Source organism: Orycteropus afer, unplaced genomic scaffold, assembly GCF_000298275.1.
Source record: "Orycteropus afer afer isolate SDZICR_OR568_19922 unplaced genomic scaffold, OryAfe1.0 scaffold00090, whole genome shotgun sequence".
In the NCBI taxonomy this organism is placed as follows: Eukaryota; Metazoa; Chordata; class Mammalia; order Tubulidentata; family Orycteropodidae; genus Orycteropus; species Orycteropus afer.
Window position 1 is genome coordinate 7,425,789 of NW_006921677.1, and position 20,207 is coordinate 7,445,995.

A 20,207-nucleotide genomic window follows, 5' to 3' on the forward strand; every position below is an offset into this window, starting at 1 on the left:
GGTTATGCTTGCTTCATAAAATGAGTTAGGGAGGATTCCATCCTTTTCTGTGTTTTGGAATAGTTTGAGTAGGATTGGTATCAGTTCTTCTCGGAATGTTTTGTAGAAATCTCCAGTAAAACCGTCTGGGCCAGGACTTTTTTTAGTTGGTAATTTTTTGATGACCTATTCAATTTCTTCTTTTGTGATGGGCCTGTTCAACTTTTCCACATCAATCTGTGTTAGTTTAGGTAAGTGGTGTGTTTCTAGAAATCTGTCATATGATTAGTCATATGAGACCATCATTATAAAACGTCAAGAAAAGACATACACAGAAAGAAACATTCTTCAGTGTTTATCAGCAATGGGAGGGCAAGGAAGGGAAAATCACTAACTAGAGAGTAGACAGGTATTAACTTGGTTGAACAGAAAGGCAGTATGTAGTAAGGGAGAGGTCAGCACAACATGACCGAGGCAAAGAAAGACCTGGGAGGTACACAAGCGTAAAAGGCAGCTATGACTAATACTAGTACATACACAATCCTGCCAGTAATAGCAAACAGTAATGTACAAGTGGATATGGGTAGATATGCAAGCTGAATATATGTACGGTGGCATGTGGGAATATGCCCACAAGTATATATAAGTTTGGCAGAGGATATTTCTACATATGCATTTGTACGTATATGCATCTATATATTAGAACGTACAGGGGACAAAGTTACGGAAACTTCTTGGCCATAACCAAACACCTTGAGTGGCTGAGTCATTGGGCTTGAGGTCTTAGGACCACAATCTCAGGGGACATTAAGGTCAATTGGCATGACATAGTCCACAAAGACAATGTTCTACATCCTGCTGTGGTGAGTGGTGACTGGAGTCTTAAAAGCTTGCGAGCGGCCATCTAAGATGCAACTGTTGATCTCTCCCTGTCCAGAGCAAAGAAGAGAGAGGAAAATCAAAGACTCAAGGAAACGATACAAAGGACTAATGGAACTAATGGACCATGCAAACAACAGCCTCCACTAACCTGAGAAGAGAAGAACCAGATGGTGCCTGGCCACTACTGCTGACTGCTCTGATTGGAATCACTATAGAAGATCCTGGACAGAGTGGGAGAAAAGTAACAGAACAAAATTCAAAATCCTAAAAAAGACTAGCCTTACTGATTTGATAGATGGAGATTGTTGGAAATCCCAAGAGATGGCCCTTATCCTGCAAGCCTGGAACTGAATCTACCCCAGGGATCACCATTCATCCAAACATTAGACAAGCCTTTATAGTGAATTACTGTCCCATAAGATTTCTAAAGTTGTAATCTTTACAGAAGCAGACTGCCACATTTTTCTTCCACAGAGTTGCTGGTGGGTTTCAACCTCCCATTTATCAGCAGCCAAGCACTTTAACCACTGTAGCTAAAAACAGCAAAAAAAAGAAAAATTATAGATACAATGTTTTAATGCACAGGCAAGGTCTTAAAAGATTCTAGTGAATTACTCTATAATGGGAATAATTACCTTTTTAAGATCTCTTCTGTAGGAATGTATATATACTGACCTCTTGGTTAGGAGCTAAGCACTTTAACCACTGTCCACCATGGCTGCTACTTCACCTCGATGCCATATATTAAAGGGAGATCATATTTTTGACTGTTGAAGCTATGAGGAAATTACTTGATTAAAGTATTTTGTCCAACTAAAACTACAAATAAAAAATTTTTTAAAGGAATACTCTCTATAAAATTGATTTAAAAAAAATTGGTATCACAGGGAAAAATGGATATAAGCATAAATAAGGGAAGATCTTTCTACAGAATGCTGTTCATACAAGAAAGAATATAAATGGAACTAAGCATATGGAAAACTTTTCATCTTCTCTGATAATAAAAGGTACACATGGGCTACTGTATATCCATATTTTGGGTACTTAATATGTCCCAGGCATTTTATCTTAATCACATATGAAAGACATATAGTGCCCATTTTCAGATAATAGAACTGTTGCTAAGAGAGAATGAATAATTTGGCCCAAGTCATAGGATTGTAAATTGTGGAGTCAACATTCAAATCCAGGGCACTCTTTGACTATGAAGTCCATGGTCTTAGTCACTATACTATTGATATATTGCCTATAAAAATCAAGATACTATAAGGGTCTGTTTCACACCTATAAAATTAATTTTCATTATTGTTTGTCCAGAAAAATAAATGAAATAATTGGAAAATTCTGAAAAAGAAGAATTATGATGGGAAAATTTCCTTACTAAATAATATCTGTTTAAAGCACATTAAATACTGGCACAAGAGACAGTTGAACAGGAGAAAAAAAAAGAACGAAAGCTTGGAATAACTTCTAAGTGCTAAGAGAACTTTATTATAAGATAAAGGGAGCATTTTTAATCTTGAGGAGGAGGAAGATGTATTATTTTATCTATGACATTAAGATAGATAGCTTGCCATTTGGGGAAATAGACACACTATCCCCCCCCCAAAAAAAATTGTTCAGATACTTAAAAAAAAACTATATTAGTAGGAGAAAAACAAAAGTGAATTTTTTTTTCCCCATGAAAAAGAGGAGTGATGAAGGAATGATAGGGTAATAAGTGAAGTATTCCTTTTTTGTTAGACTAATAATATCAGATACTGGCATGTTCCTTTCACACCTATAACCAACTCTCCTTTACACTAGGTGGCAGAAAGAACTGGTAAAACAAAACCAAGAAATTCTTGAATGCTGTGTTCTAAAGGTATCACTAGGAGTGACACATGACAGATTTGCAAGAGGATGACAGAAAATAAACCTTTTCTCTTACATGTTCACCCACACAGAAAAGATAGATTAAGAGCTCTGAGTTGGGAACTAAATGCAAACTAAGATTAAAGGGCCTTATAGGGAAGAGAGAGAAGGTAAATCAAAGAAAATTTCCCTTGACATTGGAGGATATCTGAGAGTAGGAAAAGTGTACATGTGACTAACTTCCAGGTTGGGATTGTGAAGAAGGGTTCTCAGAGCCTGTGTCGATGTACATTAAGGATTAGTAAAAACTACAATAAAGTGTACTTAAGTATAAAAAGATACACAGCCTTCAGTCAGTTACTCCATCCTCCCCACATACATATACTCAGTTATACCAGCTCCCAGGAACCATTAGGCAGCCTTAGGGCTTAGAATCAAAGATCACATTGAATTATAGAAAATAATGTTTTGTTTTGTTTTTTTTAAAAAAACACATCCTAATTAGGACTGTACAATTTATACCTGTAATAAGCATAACAAAACCATAAAGGAAAAGATAAATTTGACTAATAGAACTTTACTGTATTGCAAAGATAATCTATGCTCTAACTAATATTTTAAAAAAAGGAAAATATTTGTAAAATTTATTACATAAGACCAATTTCCTTAGAATTAAGAAGGAAATAACCCAAGTACTTAATAAGAAAAAGAAATGCAGCGAAAAAATACTGATTCTTAATTTAAAATAATGCTCAGCAAAATAGAAAAGGAAGAGAAATAATTGCTGCACACTATTAAGGGCATATGCACAAAACCAGTGGTCAACGTTATTCTCAGTGGAGAGAGACTGAAAACATTCCGCTTGCAAATGGGAACCAGACAACAATGTCTTTGATCACCACTCCTATTCAGTATTTTATTGGAAGTCATAAGTAGAGCAGTAGAGCAAGAAAGGGAAAATAAAAACCATCAAAATTGGCAAAGAAGAAGTAAAACTATATTTGCAAATGATATGATCCTATACATAGAAAATCCTAGAGACTCAACAGGAACACTAATACAAAGATTCAGCAAAGCAACAAGCTGCAAATTAAACATTCAAAAATCAGTTGGATTCCTCTACACTAACAAAGATCTCTAAAAAGGAAATCATGGAGAAAAATGAAACAGGACCCTTATCTCTCACCACATACAAAATTAAGATGGAGCAAGAACCTGAATGCAAAATCTAAAACCATAAAGATCGTCAAAGAAAAAAATGGGCAAAATTAGAGGCTATAATATGTGACATAAATGTATTATCAAACATAACTGAAAATGCACAAAGTGCAGAAGACAAACTAGATAACTGGTACCTCCTGAAAATTAACATCTGTGTGCATCAAAAGACTTCACCAACAGAGTAAAAAGAGAACCTACAGACTGGAAAGAAGTTTTGGCAATGAGATATTGCACAAGGGACTAATCTTCAAAATTTATAGAAACTTCCAACATTTCAACAACAAAAAGACAATTCATTTAAAAATTGGGCAGAGGACATGAATAGACACTTAACCAAAGAAGACATTCAGGGACACTTGAAATGCTTGCAGTTATTAGCCATTACAAAAAAAATCTCACTGCCATTGAGTCAATTCCAACTCATAACAACCCCCTTTGGCTTTCCGAGGTAAATCTTCATGGAAGTAGATTGCCCAGTCTTCCACGGTGTGGCTGGTGGGTTTGAACCACCAGCCTTCTTGTTAGCAGTCAAATGCCTTAGACACTACACCACCAGAGCTCCTTCATTATCCATTGTTGTTGTTATATGCCGTCGAGTTGGACCTGACTCATAGTGATCCCTTCTGGGTTTCTGAGGCGGTATCACTATGGAAGTAGATTGCCCAGCCTTCCTTCTGAGGAGTGGCTGGTGAGTTTAAACCACCAGCCTTCTGGTTAGCAGTCAGATACCTTAGGTACTATGTCACCAGAGCTCCCCAATAGCCATTAGAGAGATGGCAAATCAAAACAACAATGAGATATCTCACACCAGCAGTAATAGCAAAGTCCAAAAAAAAGAAAACAACAGATGCTGGCAAGGGTATGGAGAGACTGTAACTGTCTCATAACACTGCTAGTGGGACTATAAAATGGTACAACCACTGTGGAAAATGGCATGGTGCTTCTTTTAAAATTGGAAATAGAAATACCAGCAATCCCACTAACCTGCCAATGAGTTGTTTCCAACTCCTAGTGACCTTTTAGAACAGAGTAGAGCTGCCCCAAAGAGTTTCCAAGGCTGTAAATCTTTACAGAAGCAGACCATCTCATCTTTCCCCCAAGAATCGGCTTCTGGGTTTGAACTGCTGACTTTTATTTTATTTTTCCGGTTAGCAGCCAAATGCTTTAACTACTAACCCACCAGAGCTCCTTAGCAATCCCACCACTAAATGTATATCCTGGAGAGGTAAGAGCTGACACAAACAGGTGGATGCACAGACATGTTCACCACAGCATTACTCAACAATAGCAAAAAGATGGAAACAACCTAAGTGTCTATCAGTGGATGAATGAATAAACAAAGTGTGGTATGTACGTAAAATGGAATGCTTCACAACTCTAAAGAATAACAGTGAATCTGCAAAACTGTTCATAACATGGATGAACCTAGAGAATGTTATGCTGAGTGAAATTAGACAATAACAAAACGAGAAATATTTATGAGACTACTATTGTAAAAAGTCAAGAGAAAGATCTATACACAGAAAGAATAATTTGAAGGTTACCAGTGATGGGAAGGATGGGAGGATAAAGCACTAACTAAAGGGTAGACACACGTTAATTTATGTGAATGGAAAGGCAATTTAGAATAAGGGAGAGGTCAACACAAAATAATCAAGGCAGAGGAAAATACACTGGGAGGAGCACAAGTGGATACATAGACACTCAAAGTGAACAGGGGTGGGAAAATGAATGGGACTATACCTATGAATATATATGTGTTGACAGAGGATGTTTCTACATATGTATTTATAAGTGCTACAGATATATCCATGAATATAATAGAACATGTAGGGGGCAGAGTTATTAAAACTTAGTCATAACCAAACACCTTGAGGGAATGAGTCACTACTGGGCAAGGGACTCAGGACTATAGTCTCAGGGGACACTAAGGTCAATTGGCATAACATAGACCACAAAAACAGTGTTCTGCATCCTATTTTTGATGAGTAGCAACTGAGGTCTTAAAAGCTTATGAGTGACCATCTAAGGGGGTCTCTCCCCACCAGGAGCAAAGAAGAGTACAGAAAATCAAAGATGCAAGGAAACAATTAGTCCAAAGGAGTAACAGACCATGTGAACCCCAGTTTCTACAGCCCTGAGAACACAAGAACTAGATGGTGCCCAGTTACCACTGCCAACCACTCTGAAAAGGATCACAATAGGAGGTCCTGGATAGAGTGGGTGAAAAATGTAGAACAAAACTCAAAGTCATTTTAAAAAAAAAGGCTTACTGGTGTGATGGTTACTGGTAGAACATCTGAGACTTAGCCCTAGATACCCTTCAAGCCAAGAACTGAACTCAGCCGTGTGGGTCACTTTTAAGCCAAACTATAGACAGTTCCATACGTTGAACAGTAATGCCAGGAAGATATACACTTATTAGAACAATCAACCATATGAGATCAAAAGGGCAACATTTGCCCAGGATAAACCTAAGAAGGCAGGAAGGGATAAGGAAGAAGGATGAATGAAAATGGTAAACACAGAGAAGTGGGAAGAGTGCTGTCTCATTGTGAGGATTGCAGTGAATGCCACAAAACAAAATGTGTATATGTTGTTGAATGGAAAACTAGTTTGCTGTGTAAGCTTTCACTCAAATCACAATTAAAAGAAAAATTAGTACTCTCTTTATTTTGAGAAAATACTCCTAGATGGTATATATGTCATGTTCTCTTCACTCTTTGAGCACTCCTGTTTGTAGTCCTACAGGTATTTTTATAAGTCTAAAAGATGTCTACGTGTATATATATAGTACAAGGGTGGTGTTTGGAGCATTTGAAGCATAGGCATTTAAGTTTCCAAGATTTGTTTGTTTGTTTTTCTCCCTATCAGTTAAAAAAAAAAAAAAACTCACTGCCGTGGAAACCATTCGACTCATAGCGACCCCTCCTTGGGTTTCCAAGGCAGTATCTCTACCGAAGTAGATTGCCCAGTCTTCCTTCCAGGGAGTGGCTGGTGAGTTTGAGCCACCAAGTCTGATTAGCAGTCAAATGCCTTAGGCACTATGCCACCAGAGCTCCCAATCAGTTAGTGACTGGTTAAATAAGTTATGCTACATCTATCTCTATTGTGAAATGCAATGCAGCTATTAGAGTATAGTAGAAATAACGGAAAGATCTGCAGGATATACTGTGTGAACCAAAGTTAAGAGTAAAACTCTGCATGTTGTCTCCTATCTAAGAATTGAACAAAAAACTTGTATATGTTTGATGTGCATAAAAATATTCAGAAAAAATATATACATTTCTAACAGGCTACCAATGAGGACTAGAACTTTTCATTTTCATACTGTTTGAATATTTTAAAATCATGACTTTAAAGTCAGTAAGTACTTTTTAAATTATCATAAATTTAATGTATATCGAAATTTATCATCGATAGAGCTGGATAAGAACAGGCACTTTTATAGTGGCTGTTGGTATCACTGACTAGTGAAAAATTTTAATTTAGGCATCCTTTATATGCCAGAGAAGCTCTGGTGGTGCAGTGGTTAAGGCATTTGGCTGCTAAACGAAAGGTTGGCCATTCAAACCCATTAGTCACTCCTTGGCAGAAAGATGAGGCCATCTGCTTCCATAAAGATTTATAGCCTTTTAATCCCTGTGAGGCAGTTCTACACTGTCCTATATAATGTTGCTATGAGTTCAAATCAACTTCGTGGCAGTGAGTTTGGTTTGGTTTATATGCCAGGCATTATACTAAACATTTTGTGCACATTTGTCTTAACTCTCTGACCAACTCTATAATAGAGTCTGTTTTTCTCTTAGTGGAAGAACATATTTAAATTAGAAGAATGAAACCTCTTGCCAGAAAGTTACATCACTGTGTTGGAGTTGGAATCTAATCTAGAGAGCCTGAGTACTGTATTATTACTCAGAAAGGTTTCTGGAAATTCATAAGAAAAATTATTACTTGAGACCAAAGGGTTTGAATCTGTCAATTTGAAGTAAAAATGAAGATAATATTTATTGTTCTTTGAAAAGAGCTTATTAAACTTGTTGTCCCTGATGACCATGGTCCCAAGCCCACAAGTCAAACAACTCACTACCTCAGGCTGGTTGGCTATCAAGCTTAATTGGCATTAACATACTACACAAAAACATTGTTCTACATCCTACTTTGGTGAATAGCAACTGGAGTCTCAAAAGCTTGCAACCAGCCATCTAGATGCAACAATGGGCCTCTCCCTGATCAGGGTAAAGAAGAATGAAGAAAACCATAAACACTTGGAAACAATTAATCCAGGGGATTAGTGGACCATGTGAACCTCAGTCTACATGACTCTTGAGACCAGAAGAACTAGATGGTGCCTGGCTACCACTGTCTGTCACTCAGAAAGGGATCAATGCAGAAGATCCCGGATAGAGTGGGAGAAAAATATGGAACAAAACTCAAAATTATAAAAAAGACCAGGCTTATTGGTCTTACAGAAACTGGTCGAACCTCCAAGACTGTTGACCCCTAGTCACTCTTCTGGCCTGAAATTGAACCCTATCCTGTGGCTTCCAGCTAAAAAATAGATTGGCATACATGGTGAACATTTACATCTGATAGGTACACTCCTTAGAACAATAAATCATGGGAGATCAGAAGGGCAGTATTTGCACAGTGAGACAACTCAGAGGGCAGGAATGCATAGGAAAGAAGGACTCAGGGAAAAGGTAACCACCGGGAGGAAGTAGGAAGAAAACTGTTACATTATGCAGATTACAGGCAATGTCATAAAACAAAATGTATGAACTGCAGTATGGAAAATTCATTTGCTCTGTAAACTTCCAAGTCACAATAAAACAAATAAATAGCTCATATTAGTAGATTTGTATGAAAGTACTTTCTAAACTTACAAAGCACTGTATGAATAAATTAGAATACAATATAGTATAGAATATAATAGGAGCTCTGGTAGTATAGTGCCTAAGGCATTTAACTGCTAACCAGAAGGCTGGTGGTTCAAACCCACCAGCCACTCCTCGGAAGGAAGTTGGGGCAATCTACTTCTGTAGTGATAACGCCTCGGCAACCCAAGGAGGGGTTGCTATGAGTCGGGTCCAACTCAATGGCACATAACAACAACAACAACATAGAATATAATGTAGTCTGAATGACTTCATAAATTAAGTTCAAATGTGTTAACCCTTTTTCTTGGAATCTCACAAAATGTGAACTTTAACAGTTTTAGTCAGCTTTTTGGAATTTCTGTGTAATTTGTCAATTTTGATGTATAACTTTTCTTAAATTGAGTAAATATTCCGTATTTCTAACAAAATCTCACACCTAGTTAAAATGTTTTACTCCTAGCTGTATTGTTAATACCATTTCAAAACCTACTAAAATTCCTCTGTTTAAGAAACAAATATACAAAAAACTTTGTAAGTTTGTACGTTCTATTTCCTCTCTGTTATTATATAAAGTTGCCTATTATCTTCTCTTTTTAGGAACATCATCTTCAGCGGGCTATTTCAGCACAGCAAGTATATGGCGAGAAGAGGGATAATATGGTTATACCAGTCCCAGAAGCAGAAAGTAATATTGCTTACTATGAATCTATATATCCTGGGGAATTTAAGATGCCAAAGCAGCTCATTCACATACAGCGTAAGTAATTACTTTTTAATTGTATTTTTTACATTTATTGTCTTATGTAACTCTTGACAGCTACTTTCTTTACCTGTGTCATTAACCAGCGTTAGCTTGAGCCCATTTTCAACTTGTAAAGTGATGCTTGTTTGAGCATAAAAGCAGCATTTATCATCCTAGATTTTAGTTTAATTCCAACATAGGCTCTTAACGTTGCATTAGACAAATAGGATAAATCCTGTGCCTCAGATAAAGAAGTGGTGGTTTGATTTTGTTTTCTTGTTTCCCTTCAGAAATAGTAATACAGTGTTAAAGAATTTTGTATTATAAATCAGAGGTCATCAGAATTTTTCTATAAAGGGTCAGATAGTAAATATTATTCTAGGCTTTAAAGATAATTCAGTTGCTATTCAACTATTTAGCTTTGCTATTGTAGTATAAAAGCAGGCATATACAGAGTAGTTGGACCTGTGGGCTCAGGACCATAGTCACAGGGGACAGACATCAAGCTCAATTGGTATAACATACTACACAAAACATTATTCCACATCCTACTTTGGCAAGTAGCAACTGGGATCTTAAAAGCTTGCAAGTGGCCATCTAGATACAACAATGGGTCTCACCTTGTCCAGAACAAAGAAGAGTGAAGAAAACCAAAGACTCATGGAAACAATTAGTCCAAGTGACTGGTACACCAGGTGATCCTCACTCATACACCTATGAGACCAGAAGAACTAGATGGTGCCCGGCTACCACTGTCAACCACTTGGAGGGGGATCTCTGTAGGAAATCCTGGATAGAGTGAAAGAACAATGTGGAACAAAACTCAAAATCTTTTAAAAACAACAAAAAAAGGGACCAAGTTTGCTGGTCTGATAGAGCCTGATGGAACCCCTAAGACCATGGCCCCTAGCTGCCCTTCAAGTCTGGAATTGAACCTACTTCTGTGACTTTCAGCCAAACAGAAGACAGGCATATGAGCTCAACATTTACATTAGGTAGATACACTCCTTAGAAAGAAAAATCATGGGAGAATAGGACTGTGTATGCAGTTTACAGGGAAGGAGCTCATGGAGGGAAGGACACAGGGAAGAGGTAACTATGGAGAGGAAGTGGGAGGGGAGCTGTTGCATTGTGGTAATTGTAGTCAGTGTCATGAGACAAAGTGTATGTGAGCTGCTGTATGGAAAGTGAGTTTGCTCTGTAAACTTTCACCCAAATCACAATTTAAAAAAATTAAAATGTAGGCATATACTTAAAAAAAAAAAAAAGCGGGGGGGTGGGGCATGGCTGTATTCCAGTAAAATTTCATTGACAAAAACAGATGACAGGCTAGATTTGGCCTATGGGCCATGATATGCCGACCCTTAATCTTTTCCTGGGAGCTCTGGTGGCGTAGTGCCTAAGGCATTTGACTGCTAACCAGAAGGCTGGCGGTTTAAATCCACCAGCCACTCCCCAGAAGGAAGGTTGGGCATCTACTTCCATAGTGATATGCCTTGGAAACCCAAGGAGGGGTGTTGCTATGAGTCAGATCTGACTCCACGGCATTGGTTGCGGTTGGTTGTTTTTGATCTGTTTTCCTACTAGGAAAGTGTTGCTGTATTTTTAAATTTAGTTTTCTAACTAGGAACTTCTGTTGATAGTGACAAGATTCTTATTAGAAATAATCTTTTGATATCTCTTACATATAGTATATAATCTTTTCCTGGGAGCTCTGGTGGCGTAGTGCCTAAGGCATTTGACTGCTAACCAGAAGGCTGGCAGTTTAAATCCACCAGCCACTCCTCGGAAGGAAGATGGGACAATCTACTTCCGTAGTGATACTGCCTTGGAAACCCAAGGAGGGGTCACTATGAGTCGGATCCGACTTGATGGCACATAACAACAACAACACATATAGTATGAACAACTGAGAATCTGTAGACTTTAGATAATGTATTTCATTCCCAATCCCCAGGTAGTTCACGACTTTAAAACAAGATGTGTTGGGTCTTATTCATTACTGTATTACCACTGTGGTATTTTTAATTTGTGACTTTTTTTAATTTTTAATTTGTACTTAACTTTATTGATCTCTTTTAGAATAATTCTCTAATTTACTTGTAAGTGAACCAATTAAGTGGCATGTATATATTTTCCCACTCACATATTTAATTACATACAAGAAATAGATATAGATATTCTAAACAAATTTTTAAATAATAGATTCCAAAAAGTAGTTCTCTGAAAAATCACGTCAGCGTGGATCTGAATACTATATATGTGATCCCTAGGAGCTCTGGTAGCATAGTGCCTAAAGCATTTGACTGCTAACCAGAAGGCTGGCGGTTCAAACCCACCAGCCACTCCTCGGAAGGAAGGTTGGGCAATCCTACTTCCGTAGTGATACTGTCTCGGAAACCCAAGGAGGGGTCGCTATGAGTCGGGGCCAACTCCACAGCAAACAACAACAACAACACATATGTAGTATCTAAGGCACTTGACTGCTAACCAGAAGGCTGGCAGTTCAAATCCACCAGCTACTCCTTGGAAGGAAGGTTGGGCAATCTACTTCTGTAGTGATACCACCTCGGAAACCCAAGGAGGGGTCATTATGAGTCGGGTCCAACTCGACAGCACATAACAAAAACGTATGTCAATTAGGTCCACTTCTATTCCGTAGCCACAAGCTATGCTACCTTGTAAGTGCATACTTTTAGGTTAAAGCAAGATTGAGTAAGATAAAATTAAACTAATGAATTTATATTATCTTTGTTGTTATGTGCCGTGGAGTCAGACCCGACTCATAGTGACCCCTCCTTGGGTTTCCGAGGCAGTATCTCTACAGAAGTAGATTGCCCAACCTTCGGACGAGTGACTGGTGGGTTTGAACCGCCAGCCTTCTGGTTAGCAGTCAAGTGCCTTAAGCACTACGCTACCAAAGCTCCTATATTATCTTTAGTCAAAGAAAATAATTGTGAGTCCATGTTTTACACATTAACTGCTTTCTGGTGATCAAAATGCACAAAGCACACTTTGCTGATAATTAGTGAATCAGATTGTGAAAAGGTATACTATATTGAAAAAAGTACTTGACATTGCTGATATTGTGATAAAATAATAATAAAAGTAATTCATTGAAACAAGTCTTAAAATATTGAAATCAAGTAATAAAATTGCAGCAAAACGTAATTTACTTGGTGGGGTGAGATTTTATTCACTACAAATTTGATGTATCTTTCCAGCAGCATTTGGAAAGATGTATATGCATTTGGAATATTAATAAAGACAATGCTGTTAAATGAGTGTTAGCTAACATTGAATTTTTTTAACCTATTTTTAAAAACTACAGATTCACAGAAAATTGCAAAGAAATATACAGAAAAGCCCCATGTATACTGTCCTCAGGCTCCTCTGCTGTTAACCTCTTGTACAACTATAGTATAATACCAAAACCAAGAAATTGTCATTGGTACAAAACATATGAGTTTATTCAGATTTCACTAATTATGCCCGCACTTGTGTGTATATGTAGCTGTATCCTATTGTATCACAAGGTGATTAGCCACCACAATCAAGAAACTAAAATTTCCATCACCACAAAACTTCCTCTTAGTACTTCTTTTTAGCCACAACCATCCTATCCCATCCCACCCCCACCCCCTATCCCCAGTCTATAACCCTGGAAACCTCTAATCTCTTCTTCATCTTTATGATTATATTATTTCATGAATGTTGCAAAAGTAGAAGCATCCAGTTTGTAACTTTTTGAGATTGGTCTTTTTTTACTGCTGAGTTAGTATTACATGGGGTTCTGTGAGACTATAACAACAGTAGTCCATGGTATGGATGCACCACAGCTTAGCTATTCATCCATTGGAGGACATTAGGAAGTTTCCACATTTTGGCTGTTATTACAAATAAAGCTGCTATGAAAAATGTGTAAGGTTTTTATGTGAACATAAGTTTTTATTTCTCTGCGATAAATATCCATGAGGGTAATTGCTGGGTCATATTATAAGTCTGTTCTTAGTTTTGACAGTAGTTGCCAAACTACTTCCCAGGGTAACTTTACCATTTTACATTCCCACCAGCAATGTATGTGTGATCCAGTTTCTCTGTATCTTTGCCAGCATTTGGTGTTATCACTACTTTTCATTTTAGCCATTATCATTTGCATTTCTCTAATGGCTAATGAAGTTCAGCATTTTTTTCATGTGTTTATTTGCCATCTCTATATCCTCTTTGGTGAAATGATTGTACATTATCTTTTGCCCATTTTCTCATTGGATTGTTTGGTTTTTAATGTTGTTTTTGAAAGTTTTTTAATATATATTATAGACATAAAGCCTTTGTCAGATACTGATTTACAAATACTCTCTCCTGGTCTGTAAGTTATCTTTTCATCCTTTTAATAGAGCTTTCACAAAGCAAAATACCTCATTTTGATGAGGTTTAATTTATCAATTTTTTTATGTTAATAGATAGTGCTCTTGATAAAATTCTTTGCCTAGTACTAGTTCTCAACGATTTTCTCCTGTGTTCTTTTCTAGAAGCTTTATAGTTTTACCTTTTACGTTTAAATTTGTGACTGATTTTGAGTTGATTGTAAGATGTGAAGTTTAGGTCAAGGTTGTTCTTCTTCTTCTTCTTTTTTTTTTTTTCCACTTGTTGTTTAATTGCTCCAACACCAATTACTAAAAATACTGTCCTTCTTCCATTTAACTGCTTTTGTATCTTGGTCAAAAATCATTGGACCATATTTGTGTGGATCTATTTCTGAGGTCTCTCTTATATTCTGTTGATCTTGTAAAGCTGTATGTTAATCCTTAACATTGGGAAGGGTGATTCCTCCTACTTTATTATTTTCAGAATTTTTTGGATATTCTAGTTCCTTTCAATTTTAAAATAAGCTTGTCTAAGCTTGTCTGTATCTACAAATGAGCTTGCTGAGATTTTTCATAGAAATAGCATTAAAATTATAGATCACTTTAGGGATAATTGATGTTTTTACTCTGTTGAATCTTCGAATCCGTGAACGTGGTATGACTTTTCAGGTATTTAGATCTTTAATATTCTTTATTGACACTTTATAATTTTCCTCATATAAGCCTTGAAGGTTTATATCTGAGTGTTTCATTTTCTTTGGAGCAATTGAAAATGGTATCGTGTTTTTCATTTTGGTTTCCAGGTGCTTGCTGTCAGTATATAGAAATGCAGTTGAATTTTACATGTTAACCTAATAACCTGTGAGCTTACAAAATTTGCTTATTCTAAAAGGTGTTTTCTCTATAGACATTGATATTGTTGACTGCAAATAGAGACAATTTTATTTCTTCTTTTCCAAACTATATGCCCTTAACTTTTGTTTGTAATTTGTTTTAAGGAGCCCTGGTAATGGTTAAGCACTCAGTTGCTAACAGAAAGGTTGGTGGTTCAAACCTACCCAAAAGCTCTGTAGGAAAAGGACCTGGCAGTCTGCTTCTATAAAGATTATGGCCAAGAAACCCTGTGGGGCAGTTCTGCTCTGTCATATGGGCTCACTGTGAGTTGGAATGGACCTGAAGGCACTCAACAATAACAGTTTGTTTAACTTGCTTTATTGCAGTGGCTAGAATTTCCAATACTGTGTTAAAGAATGGTAAGAGCAGATATCCTTGCCTTGTTCCTAGTCTTTCACCCTTAAGTATAATGTTAGATGTAGATTTTCTGTAAATGCTTTTTATGAGGTTTAGAAAGTTTAGAATGGGTACTAAATTTTGTCAGATGTTTTTTCTGTATCATTGGATATGAGTATATGATTTTTTTTCAGCTAGTTGATATAGCAGGTTACATTGATTGATTTTCAAATACTGAATCAGCCTTGCATAGCTGGAAGAAATTCTGCTTCTTCTTCTTCTTGTTGTTATGTGCCATCAAGTTGGACCCGACTCATACCAACCCCTCCTTGGGTTTCCGGGGCAGTGTCACTACAGAAGTAGATTGCCCAACCTTCCTTCCAAGGAGTGGCTTGTGGGTTTGAACCACCAGCCTTCTGGTTAGCAGTCAAATGCCTTAGGCTCTATGCTACCAGAGCTTAGTCATGGTATATTACTTGTTTCATATATGTTGAATTACCAATAACACTGTTTGCTATTGAATCAGTTCCCACTTATGCAGACCCCACCTGTGCAGAGTAAAGCACTCCATAGGATTTTCAAGTCTCTCACCTGTTGGAAGCAGATCGTCAGGCCTTTCTTTCAGGGAGTATCTGGGTGGGCTTAAATTGCCAACCTGTTGGTTAGTAGTTGAGTACTTTAACCATTTGCGCCACCCAGAAACTTCATTGTTGGATTAGATTGCTGAAATTTTATTGAGGAATTTTGCATCTGAGTTCATTAGAGTAATTGGTCTGTAGTCTTGTGTGTGTGTGTGTGTGTGTGTGCTGTTATATCTAGTTTTAATGTCATTAAATAATGACATTAAATGGCCTCATTATAGAAGATGTGAAATGTTTTTTCTATTTACTGGAAGAGATTATGTAAAGTTAGTGTTAATTCTTTTTGAACATTGGCACTGGCTTTACAGTAAATGAGGAAAAAACTTATTATACCTACTCTTCACTTACCAACTATCTCGTTATCCAACATTTTGCATTTACAACAATAGTAAAAAAATAATCATGTTTGGCAGTAACAAACGCTGAAGTGCAAGGTGAGAGTAGTGCTAGCTATGATGGTTAAAGTTATGTTTCAACTTGGCTAAACCATTATTCTCACTGTTTTGGCAATGTAGTGATACAATCACTTTACATTTTATGATCTGATCTGATCATCCCCCATTTTCACATAATGCCAATTTTCACATAACAACCTGGTCTTTGACACCTAACCATGTTGATAAATGAGGAGTAGATGTATACTGTTAATTTCTTCAAAAGTAAAATTGAATCTTGACTGCTAGGTGATTTAGTAAATTACTTATGAAAGGTACGTTACTACAAAAACGGCAAGGAGGCCACATGTTCTTGACCTCTAATCCCACAAGAGGAAGACAGGGTTACCAGCAGTAACCCAAGGCTTATTACTGCAAGGCTAGACATGCTGCCTCCCTCCAGTCCTTTCTCCAACCGTTCCTCCCAAAGCACCACCACCTCTCTCCAGGGTTTGATAATTCGTTGCAGTGGCCACACAGAGCTCACAGATTATGGGGTTTATTAGAGAAGCACCACAGGCTACAATTTGAGTTCAGGAAAAAAAAAAAGCTTAGTCTCTCTCCCAGCCCACCGTTTCTCAGCCAACAGTCTCTCACAGTCTCTTTCCCAGCAGTGCTGGTCCCTCGCTCGGTGTCTCACTCAGCAATGCGTGTCTCTTGAGTCTCTTTCCCAGCAACGCATGTCTCTGGAGCACATGTCTCTTTCAGCAGCATGTCTTCCTCAACCAGCAGTCAGAGAGAGTTTTGCCTCTAGGAGGCCTCCTTTTGAGCCCGCTCAGCAGGGTGGTCAAACTAGCCAATAATAGCATCGGAACTCTAAGCACTTGAGAGAGAGTGGGCACCTCCCAGAACATTGTTTTGTGCCACTCCCAACAGAAATACTCCAGGTGGACAACTTCAGCAATCAGGAGCTCCTCAGTTGCTCATAGAAAATCCCACCTTGGAGTTTACAAAGACTTATGGATAGAAAAGCCACACTAAGTAATTTACTACACCACAGTTACCTTGAATTCTTTAGGAGCTAAATATAAATATATGTAGCATCTTGATTTCCAGAAATTGCGGAAAGTGCTCAAGGAAAAAAGAAAAAATGGAGACATGCCATAAGGGCATAGGAGACAGCTTATAGGGGGTTTCCCTGGGACTAATTCTGGGACAGTTTAAGTAATGAAATAAATAGTGCAATGAGCTATAGTCTACTAAAAAGGTAGGAATCTGTGAGTACCTGATAATACATAAATGAATTCATGAATGGGTAAGAAGAATGGTCTCATGCTTATAGTAGAATGCCAAGAGTTGAATGGTATGATGTAGAGAGGGTACTGAAGTTGGAAAAACGTCTTTGCAACAATCATGAATAAAATTGATCAGGCAAGAATTATCAATGCATAGTTGATAGAAAAAAAATGTTGATGAGGAGCAAAATACAGGCATACTTTTGGTATATTGCAGGTTCAGTTCCACACCACTGCAATAAAGCGAATATTGCAGCAAAGCAAGTCACATGAAATTTTTGGTTTTCCAGTGCATACACTATACTGTAGTTTATTAAAGTGTGCAGTAACATTAGAAAAAGTTTGAAATATTTGAGAATTACCAGAATGTAACATAGTGACATGAAGTAAGTACATGCTGTTGGAAATATGGTGCTGATAGACTTGCTGGATGCAGGGTTGTCACAGACCTTCAATTTGTTTAAAAAGAAAGAAAAAAAAAAACACAGTATCTTTGAAGCACTTAAAGCAAAGTGCAATATAATAGGCTGTGCCTGCATCTACACAGTCTTAAAGTCTTCTCACAAACTGCCTATTAGTTACAAGGGAGAAAAAACACCCAGTAGTTGGAGTAATCAGGTAACATCTTGATCAGTGATCAAAATTAGGATCACTTTTGAGGAACAGATGAATATCGTGTGCCTCCAAATATGATACTCTTACCAAGTACTTAGCTTTACCTATACAGATTTCCAGCCAACAGTGCACATTCTCTCAATGGGAGGAGGAGAAGAAATCAGGTGAACACAAAGTGAGGGGTATGCTATTAATAATAAGAGATAGGAAAGAGATACATTCTTCAAACAGTTTCACTGTCTTAAAAGACAAAGAATGGCTATGGAAATGTTCCAGCTTAGAGGAGGCTAAAGAGAACAACTAAATGTGAAATACCTGATCCTAGACTATATCCTGTACTGGAGGAGGGAAATGTTATAAAAAACATTATTAGATCAGCTGACAAAATTAGAATATAGGTGCGAGATTAAGTTATTGTGAGTGTAAATTTATGAAGTTATGTGGTTATATAAAAGAATCTCTATTCTTAGGCAGTACACACTGACATATCTAGCAATAAAGTGCCATTGTGAATTTAGCTTACCTTCAGATGACTCAGAAAAATGTCGTATGTGTGTACATTTTATAAAGGCGCTCTGGTGGTTAAAACATTGAGCTGCTAACCAAAAGGTTGGTAGTTCAAACCCACCAGCTGCTCCGCAGAAGAAAGATGAGACAATCTGCTTCTGTAAAGCTTTAGAGCTTTGGAAACCCTATAGGGCAGTTCTACTCTGTCCTATACGGTCGCTATAAGTTGGAATCAACTCGATGGCAGTGGGTTTGGTTCTTTTGGTTTGAATTGTGTTCTTTTTCACTTAGATTTATTTTGTATCACCTTCATTTTTGCCTATATGTATATATCAGTTTTATACTGTATTTTGTTTCCCATACACACACACACAGACATATATGATTTTCCCTGTCAGAATATATTTTTAAAGGAGTCACCTTCTACAGTATGGCTCCTGTTATTTAACAATTATTGGCTAACTAGGTCTCATTTTAATTGGCAGCACTTACTGAGAGGAGATGACCCATTTGCCTGTTTTTCTTTAGACCTTGCTTTCTTCTTTAAACACACTCAGTAATATGACCCAGAAAAACCTGAAGATACTCCTCTTTGTAGGACCATGAAATTATATTAGCATCTTCACTAATTCATGTTGAGCTGTTCAGTTGGAAGCTGCAAGTTTAGATGAAACCAAATTCCAAATTGCATGTCAGGTCGTTGGCTATGGATGTTTTTACAGACCTGGTGGTTTCCTTAGAATGTACCTACCAAAGACTAACATTCTTTTTTAGAACTTGGTCAAATGAAATCCTAAAGTAGATTCTTGTGTGTTAGCTTTTCTCAAGGACTTCTATATTTTACATTTGAACAAGATTTGGTTCTCCTGTTTAAGGTTTTAGATGATTTTGTACCAACTTTAAAAGAAAAGATCTTGAAGAACCAAAAAACCAAACTCTCTGCCATAAAGTCAGATCTGATGCATAGCGACCCCTTGTTCAGTTTCCGATGTGGTACCACTACAGAAGTAGATTGCCCAACCTTCCTTGCAAGGAGAGGCTGGTGGGTTTGAACTGCCAGCCTTCTGGTTAGCAGTGAAATACCTTAGGCACTATGCCACCAGAGATCTTTGCAGAGGCAAGAGGAAAATGACTCTCAGATACTTGTTAACAAATGTGTGAAAAACACTGAGCTCCCTGATTCCTACCTATTAGTAGGAATCTTCTTTTGCAGTCTTAATTCAATTCCCTGATATGTTGCATATGACTTGTCATCAGTGATGTAATATCTGCAAAAGAATGTAAAAAGTATGTTTTGATGGTGCAAAAGTAAGATGATATTAGAGAGCTTGCTTCATTTTTATGAATAATTAAGCTTTATGATTATGATTTGGCATGCGATTTTATCTAAAGGAAAAAAATTTTGATAGTGGACGATGCCAAAGTAATGTATAAATAAGATTCTAAAAATACGAAGCGGGCAAGGTGGCGGACTAGGCAGAAAGACTGCACAGACCCTCTTTAACAAAGAAAAAGTAAACCAATTAACAGACACAGAAGATAATCCTGGACCCCTGAGCCTTGAAGGGAAGGATATAGAAGTGGACTAAACCCCAACTAGCAGAAGAATTTGCGTGAAAA

The 20,207-nt window shown here is 37.3% G+C and overlaps 1 protein-coding gene across 1 annotated transcript in view; it reads left to right on the top strand.

Moving 5' to 3' along the window:
* EPC1 (enhancer of polycomb homolog 1) overlaps positions 1-20,207 on the top strand; it is a 100,942-nt gene that overhangs the window by 46,932 nt on the left and 33,803 nt on the right. The window contains exon 2 of the mRNA XM_007942457.2: positions 9,414-9,573. Within this exon, the coding sequence (XP_007940648.1) occupies positions 9,414-9,573 (160 nt within the window). The remainder of the gene's footprint in view (positions 1-9,413; positions 9,574-20,207) is intronic.